This window comes from Ascaphus truei, unplaced genomic scaffold (genome assembly GCF_040206685.1).
Source record: "Ascaphus truei isolate aAscTru1 unplaced genomic scaffold, aAscTru1.hap1 HAP1_SCAFFOLD_1618, whole genome shotgun sequence".
NCBI lineage: Eukaryota > Metazoa > Chordata > Amphibia > Anura > Ascaphidae > Ascaphus > Ascaphus truei.
The window spans coordinates 1-8,512 of NW_027454509.1; the positions used below are offsets into that span (position 1 = coordinate 1).

The 8,512-nt window shown below is 57.1% G+C and overlaps 1 protein-coding gene across 1 annotated transcript; it reads left to right on the forward strand.

Moving 5' to 3' along the window:
* Window positions 1-275: 275 nt before the first annotated feature.
* TIMM17B (translocase of inner mitochondrial membrane 17B) lies at window positions 276-7,651 on the forward strand. Its single transcript, XM_075581837.1, has 5 exons — window positions 276-424; window positions 2,481-2,544; window positions 5,411-5,539; window positions 6,747-6,857; window positions 7,404-7,651. The coding sequence occupies exons 1-5, from the start codon at window positions 305-307 to the stop codon at window positions 7,433-7,435; spliced, it is 456 nt and encodes a 151-aa protein (XP_075437952.1). The 5' UTR covers window positions 276-304; the 3' UTR covers window positions 7,436-7,651.
* The last annotated feature ends 861 nt before the right edge of the window (window positions 7,652-8,512 follow it).

The following is an 8,512-nucleotide window of genomic DNA, read 5'->3' on the forward strand; positions in this document are numbered from 1 at the left end:
GGGAGTCCTTCTCTATCACTCCAGTGCATGCTGGGAGTCCTACTCTAATTCCACAATGCATGCTGGATCCTGCTCTAATTCCACAGTGCATGTTGGGAGTCCTGGTCTATCCCCCTCAGTGCATGCTGGGAGTCCTGCTCTATCCCCCCCAGTGCATGCTGGAGTCCTGCTCTATCCCCCCCAGTGCATGCTGGGAGACCTGCTCTATCCCCCCCCCCAGTGCATGCTAGGAGTCCCGCTCTATCCCCCCCCCCCCCAGTGCATGCTGGGAGTCCTGCTCGGTAGGAGCAGACTGTGCTGCATCATGTCTCTTGCTCTCCACAGCCCCTGGAGGATTGTGGATGACTGCGGTGGGGCTTTTACCATGGGCATCATCGGTGGGGGGGTCTTCCAAGCAGTGAAAGGGTTCAGAAATGCTCCAGTGGTGAGTACAGGAATAGGTGTACGTCTGTGTGTGGGCATAATAGCAGAGCGCGTGGGGGCTCAGTACAGGAATAGCAGTGCGTGTGGGGGCTCAGTACAGGAATAGTAGTGCGTGTGGGGGCTCAGTACAGGAATAGTAGTGCGTGTGGGGGCTCAGTACAGGAATAGCAGTGCGTGTGGGGGCTCAGTACAGGAATAGCAGTGTGTGTGGGGGCTCAGTACAGGAATAGCAGTGTGTGTGGGGCTCAGTACAGGAATAGCAGTGGCGTGTGGGGGCTCAGTACAGGAATATTAGTGTGTGTGGGGCTCAGTACAGGAATAGCAGAGCGCGTGGGGCTCAGTACAGGAATAGCAGTGTGTGTGGGGGCTCAGTACAGGAATAGCAGAGCGCGTGGGGGCTCAGTACAGGAATAGCAGTGCGTGTGGGGGCTCAGTACAGGAATAGCAGTGTGTGTGGGGGCTCAGTACAGGAATAGAGCGTGTGGGGGCTCAGTACAGGAATAGCAGAGCGTGTGGGGGCTCAGTACAGGAATAGTAGTGTGTGTGGGGGCTCAGTACAGGAATAGAGCGTGTGGGGGCTCAGTACAGGAATAGCAGAGCGTGTGGGGGCTCAGTACAGGAATATTAGTGTGTGTGGGGGCTCAGTACAGGAATAGTAGTGCGTGTGGGGGCTCAGTACAGGAATAGTAGTGCGTGTGGGGGCTCAGTACAGGAATAGTAGTGCGTGTGGGGGCTCAGTACAGGAATAGCAGTGCGTGTGGGGGCTCAGTACAGGAATAGCAGAGCGCGTGGGGGCTCAGTACAGGAATAGCAGTGCGTGTGGGGGCTCAGTACAGGAATAGCAGTGCGTGTGGGGGCTCAGTACAGGAATAGAAGTGTGTGTGGGGGCTCAGTACAGGAATAGCAGTGCGTGTGGGGGCTCAGTACAGGAATAGCAGAGCGTGTGGGGGCTCAGTACAGGAATAGCAGTGTGTGTGGGGGCTCAGTACAGGAATAGCAGTGCGTGTGGGGGCTCAGTACAGGAATAGTAGTGCGTGTGGGGGCTCAGTACAGGAATAGTAGTGCGTGTGGGGGCTCAGTACAGGAATAGCAGTGCGTGTGGGGGCTCAGTACAGGAATAGTAGTGCGTGTGGGGGCTCAGTACAGGAATAGTAGTGCGTGTGGGGGCTCAGTACAGGAATAGTAGTGCGTGTGGGGGCTCAGTACAGGAATAGAGCGTGTGGGGGCTCAGTACAGGAATAGTAGTGCGTGTGGGGGCTCAGTACAGGAATAGTAGTGCGTGTGGGGGCTCAGTACAGGAATAGCAGTGCGTGTGGGGGCTCAGTACAGGAATAGTAGTGCGTGTGGGGGCTCAGTACAGGAATAGTTTTGCGTGTGGGGGCTCAGTACAGGAATAGAGCGTGTGGGGGCTCAGTACAGGAATAGCAGAGTGTGTGAGGGCTCAGTACAGGAATAGCAGAGCGCGTCGGGGCTCAGTACAGGAATAGTAGTGCGTGTGGGGGCTCAGTACAGGAATAGCAGAGCGCGTCGGGGCTCAGTACAGGAATAGCAGAGCGCGTCGGGGCTCAGTACAGGAATAGCAGAGCGCGTGGGGGCTCAGTACAGGAATAGCAGTGTGTGTGGGGGCTCAGTACAGGAATAGCAGAGCGTGTGAGGGCTCAGTACAGGAATAGCAGAGCGTGTGAGGGCTCAGTACAGGAATAGCAGAGCGTGTGAGGGCTCAGTACAGGAATAGCAGAGCGCGTCGGGGCTCAGTACAGGAATAGCAGAGCGTGTGGGGGCTCAGTACAGGAATAGCAGAGCGTGTGAGGGCTCAGTACAGGAATAGCAGAGCGTGTGAGGGCTCAGTACAGGAATAGCAGAGCGCGTGGGGGCTCAGTACAGGAATAGCAGAGCGCGTGGGGGCTCAGTACAGGAATAGCAGAGCGTGTGAGGGCTCAGTACAGGAATAGCAGAGCGTGTGAGGGCTCAGTACAGGAATAGCAGAGCATGTGAGGGCTCAGTACAGGAATAGCAGAGCGTGTGGGGTCTGTGGAACCTTTGTACTTTGTGCTCAGGGCGTCCGTCACCGAGCCCGCGGGAGTCTGAGCGCTGTGCGGATCCGGGCGCCACAGATTGGAGGTGAGCACAGCTTCCCCCCATGTCACATGTACCCCCCCCTGTTACATGTACAGCCCCCATCACACGTGCAACCCCCCGTTACATGTACAGCCCCCATCACACGTGCAACCCCCCTGTCACATGTACAGCCCCCATCACACGTGCAACCCCCCTGTCACATGTATAGCCCCCATCACACGTGCAACCCCCCGGTTACATGTACAGCCCCCATCACACGTGCAACCCCCCTGTCACATGTACAGCCCCCATCACACGTGCAACCCCCCTGTCACATGTACAGCCCCCATCACACGTGCAACCCCCCTGTCACATGTACAGCCCCCATCACACGTGCAACCCCCCTGTCACATGTACAGCCCCCATCACACGTGCAACCCCCCTGTCACATGTACAGCCCCCATCACACGTGCAACCCCCCTGTCACATGTACAGCCCCCATCACACGTGCAACCCCCCTGTCACATGTACAGCCCCATCACACGTGCACCCCCCTGTCACATGTGCAGCCTCCATCACACGTGCACCCCCCCCCGTTACATGTACAGCCCCCGTCACACGTGCAACCCCCCTGTCACATGTACAGCCCCCATCACACGTGCACCCCCCCTGTCACATGTGCAGCCTCCGTCACACGTGCACCCCCCCCGTTACATGTACAGCCCCATCACATGTGCACCCCCCCCGTTACATGTACAGCCCCCATCACACGTGCACCCCCCCCCGTTACATGTACAGCCCCCATCACACGTGCACCCCCCCTGTTACATGTACAGCCCCCATCACACGTGCACCCCCCCTGTTACATGTACAGCCCCCATCACATGTGCACCCCCCCGTTACATGTACAGCCCCCATCACACGTGCACCCCCCAGTTAATGTACAACCCCCATCACACGTGCACCCCCCCTGTTACATGTACAGCTACCATTACACGTGCACCCCCCCCTGTTACATGTACAGCTACCATCACACGTGCACCCCCCCTGTTACATGTACAGCCCCCATCACACGTGCACCCCCCCTGTTACATGTACAGCTACCATCACACGTGCACCCCCCTGTTACATGTACAGCCCCCATCACACGTGCACCCCCCCTGTTACATGTACAGCCCCATCACACGTGCACCCCCCCTGTCACATGTACAGCCCCATCAAACGTGCACCCCCCCCGTTACATGTGCAGCCCCCATCACACGGGCCCCCCCCCGTTACATGTACAACCCCCATCACACGTGCACCCCCCCTGTTACATGTACAGCCCCCATCACACATGCACCCCCCCGTTACATGTACAACCCCCATCACATGTGCACCCCCCCGTTACATGTACAGCCCCCATCACACGTGCACCCCCCAGTTACATGTACAATACCCATCACACGTGCACCCCCCCTGTTACATGTACAGCTACCATCACACGTGCACCCCCCCTGTTACATGTACAGCTACCATCACACGTGCACCCCCCCGTTACATGTACAGCCCCCATCACACGTGCACCCCCCAGTTACATGTACAACCCCCATCACACGTGCACCCCCCCTGTTACATGTACAGCTACCATCACACGTGCACCCCCCCTGTTACATGTACAGCTACCATCACACGTGCACCCCCCCTGTTACATGTACAGCCCCCATCACACGTGCACCCCCCAGTTACATGTACAACCCCCATCACACGTGCACCCCCCCTGTTACATGTACAGCTACCATCACACGTGCACCCCCCCTGTTACATGTACAGCCCCCATCACACGTGCACCCCCCCTGTTACATGTACAGCCCCCATCACACGTGCACCCCCCCTGTTACATGTACAGCCCCCATCACATGTGCACCCCCCTGTTACATGTTCAGCCCCCATCACACGTGCACCCCCCTGTTACATGTACAGCCCCATCACACGTGCACCCCCCTGTTACATGTTCTGCCCCCATCACACGTGCACCCCCCTGTTACATGTTCTGCACCCATCACACGTGCACCCCCCTGTTGCATGTTCTGCCCCCATCACACGTGCACCCCCCCTGTTACATGTTCTGCACCATCACACGTGCACCCCCCTGTTACATGTACAGCCCCCATCACACGTGCACCCCCCCCTGTTACATGTACAGCCCCCATCACACGTGCACCCCACCCCGTTACATGTTCAGCCCCCATCACACGTGCACCCCCCCCGTTACATGTACAGCCCCATCACACTTGCACCCCCTGTTACATGTACAGCCCCCATCACACGTGCACCCCCCCCCTGTTACATGTACAGCCCCATCACACTTGCACCCCCCCCTGTCACATGTGCAGCCCCCATCACACGTGCACCCCCCTGTTGCATGTTCTGCCCCATCACACGTGCACCCCCCCCCCCTGTTACATGTACAGCCCCCATCACACGTGCACCCCCCCCTGTTACATGTACAGCCCCCATCACATGTGCACCCCCCCGTTACATGTTCAGCCCCCATCACACGTGCACCCCCCCGTTACATGTACAGCCCCCATCACACGTGCACCCCCCCCCCGTTACATGTACAGCCCCCATCACACGTGCACCCCCCCGTTACATGTTCTGCCCCCATCACACGTGCACCCCCCCGTTACATGTACAGCCCCCATCACACGTGCACCCCCCCCCCGTTACATGTACAGCCCCATCACACGTGCACCCCCCTGTTACATGTACAGCCCCCATCACTCGTGCACCCCCCTGTTACATGTACAGCCCCCATCACACGTGCACCCCCCCCCGTTACATGTACAGCCCCATCACACGTGCACCCCCCTGTTACATGTACAGCCCCCATCACACGTGCACCCCCCTGTTACATGTATACCCCACGTATGATGTCTCCTCACAGGCAGCTTCGCAGTGTGGGGTGGTCTCTTCTCCACCATCGATTGTGGTTTAGTGAAAGTCCGAGGCAAAGAGGACCCCTGGAATTCAATCACCAGCGGAGCGCTGACTGGCGCAGTGCTGGCGTCACGCAGTGAGACCCCTACAACCACAGGCGGAGGGCTCCTGTATCTCACTTATTAGGGGGCTCCTGTATCTCACTTATTAGGGGGCTCCTGTATCTCACTTATTAGGGGGCTCCTGTATCTCACTTATTAGGGGAGCTCCTGTATCTCACTTATTAGGGGGGCTCCTGTATCTCACTTATTAGGGGGGCTCCTGTATCTCACTTATTAGGGGGCTCCTGTATCTCACTTATTAGGGGGGCTCCTGTATCTCACTTATTAGGGGGGCTCCTGTATCTCACTTATTAGGGGGGCTCCTGTATCTCACTTATTAGGGGGGCTCCTGTATCTCACTTATTAGGGGGGCTCCTGTATCTCACTTATTAGGGGAGCTCCTGTATCTCACTTATTAGGGGGCTGCTCCTGTATCTGTTATTAGAGGGGCGCATGTATCTCACTTATTAGGGGGGCTGCTCCTGTATCTCACTTATTAGGGGGGCTGCTCCAGTGTCTGTTATTAGAGGGGCGCCTGTATCTCAGTTATTAGGGGTGCTGTTCCTGTATCTCAGTTATTAGAGGGGGGCTCCTCCAGTGTCTTATTAGAGGGGCGTCTGCATCTCGGTTATTAGGGGGCTGCTCCTGAATCTCGGTTATTAGGGGGGCCTGGTGTATCAGTTATTAGGGGGGGGCTGCTCCTGTATCTCAGTTATTAGGGGGGGGCTGCTCCTGTATCTCAGTTATTAGGGGGGCTGCTCCTGTATCTGTTATTAGGGGGGCTGCTCTTGTATCTCAGTTATTAGGGGGGCTGCTCCTGTATCTGTTATTAGGGGGGCTGCTCCTGTATCTCAGTTATTAGGGGGGCTGCTCCTGTACCTCGGTTATTAGGGGGGCTGCTCCTGTATCTCGGTTATTAGGGGGGGATGCTCCTGTATCTCGGTTATTAGGGGGGATGCTCCTGTATCTCGGTTATTAGGGGGGGCCTGCTCCTGTATCTCAGTTATTAGGGGGCTGCTCCTGTATCTCGGTTATTAGGGGGGGGTGCTCCTGTATCTCGGTTATTAGGGGGGATGCTCCTGTATCTCAGTTATTAGGGGGGCTGCTCCTGTATCTCGGTTATTAGGGGGGATGCTCCTGTATCTCGGTTATTTGGGGGGATGCTCCTGTATCTGTTATTAAGGGGGCTCGTATCAGTTAATTAGCGGGGGCTGCGCTCCTCACCCCTATGTTCTCTTTCAGGTGGTCCCCTGGCCATGGTGGGCTCAGCCCTGATGGGGGGGATCCTGTTGGCTCTCATAGAGGGGGTGGGAATCCTCCTGACTCGCTACACAGCCCAGCAGTTCCAGAACCGTGAGTCCAGTCAGGGTCTCCTTCCCCCATCTTCTCGCCTCTCCCACGCTCACAGGCTATGTGAGGGTTAATCTGTGCATATACACAGGGACACCTCGCTGGCTCACAGGCTATGTGAGGGGTTAATCTGTGCATATACACAGGGACACCTCGCTGGCTCTCTGGCACAGCAGGGGTTAATCTGTGCATATACACAGGGACACCGCGCTGGCTCTCTGGCACAGCAGGGGTTAATCTGTGCATATACACAGGGACACCGCGCTGGCTCTCTGGCACAGCAGGGGTTAATCTGTGCATATACACAGGGACACCTCGCTGGCTCTCTGGCACAGCAGGGGTTAATCTGTGCATATACACAGGGACACCTTGCTGGCTCTCTGGCACAGCAGGGGTTAATCCTGTAAGTGGTGTATACACAGATCTCTCAGTCCCTGGTGTCAGGGCCGTAGGTGTCAGGGGCCGCAGGTGTCAGGGGCCGCAGGTGTCAGGGGCCACAGGTGTCAGGGGCCACAGGTCAACTTCACTCAATTCTTATCCATTTTGCAGCCAGCCCATTCGGAGAGGACCTGAGACCGTGACCTGTGGGCCACAAACACACACAGAGCCCGGGGCGCCATGCTGTGCCGCAGTGACGAGGCCAACTCGCAGTGACCGTGGGGGGACCACACGCAGTGACGAGGCCAACGCGCAGTGACCGTGGGGGGGACCACACGCAGTGACACCATTTAATATCTCCTGGCTCATGCTGGCTTTATATGTCAAATAAACTGGATATTTGCTACCAGAAAAGAGAACTGCAGCATTGTGTTCCTTTCCGTGTGTGTGTGTATGTGTGAGACACTGTGTGTGTGTGCAGTGACAGGAGGGACAGGCTGCATGTCCCTGTGTGTGTGTGCAGTGACAGGAGGGGACAGGCTGCGTGTCCCTGTGTGTGTGCAGTGACAGGAGGGGACAGGCTGCGTGTCCCTGTGTGTGTGCAGTGACAGGAGGGGACAGGCTGCGTGTCCCTGTGTGTGTGCAGTGACAGGAGGGGACAGGCTGCGTTTCCCTGTATGTGTGTGCAGTGACAGGAGGGGACAGGCTGCGTGTCCCTGTGTGTGTGCAGTGACAGGAGGGACAGGCTGCGTTTCCCTGTATGTGTGTGCAGTGACAGGAGGGGACAGGCTGCGTGTCCCTGTGTGTGTGCAGTGACAGGAGGGGACAGGCTGCGTGTCCCTGTGTGTGTGCAGTGACAGGAGGGGACAGGCTGCGTGTCCCTGTGTGTGTGTGCAGTGACTGGAGGGGACAGGCTGCGTGTCCCTGTATGTGTGTGCAGTGACTGGAGGGGACAGGCTGCGTGTCCCTGTATGTGTGTGCAGTGACTGGAGGGGACAGGCTGCATTTCCCTGTATGTGTGTGCAGTGACTGGAGGGGACAGGCTGCGTGTCCCTGTATGTGTGTGCAGTGACTGGAGGGGACAGGCTGCGTGTCCCTGTATGTATACAGTAATAAAACATAGGAAATTAACACCTATTCCTAAAGCTAACTACACCATAGCTTTCACCTAACTGCATGGCATATGGAACAAGGTAACACAGTCTGCACAGAACAATAAAGTGTTTTTGTTTATCTGTTAGTCCTTGTCTTTATCCTGGGTGTGATTCCCAGCTGGACCC

What these genes read in the sequence shown, in the direction of transcription:
- TIMM17B (XM_075581837.1), top strand. Translation starts at nt 305, where the DNA reads ATGTCTCTTGCTCTCCACAGCCCCTGGAGGATTGTGGATGACTGCGGT. An exon ending in CGCAGTGCTGGCGTCACGCA is followed by an intron (nt 5,540 to 6,746) that starts GTGAGACCCCTA and finishes GTTCTCTTTCAG; the next exon opens with GTGGTCCCCTGGCCATGGTG. An exon ending in AGCCCAGCAGTTCCAGAACC is followed by an intron (nt 6,858 to 7,403) that starts GTGAGTCCAGTC and finishes TCCATTTTGCAG; the next exon opens with CCAGCCCATTCGGAGAGGAC.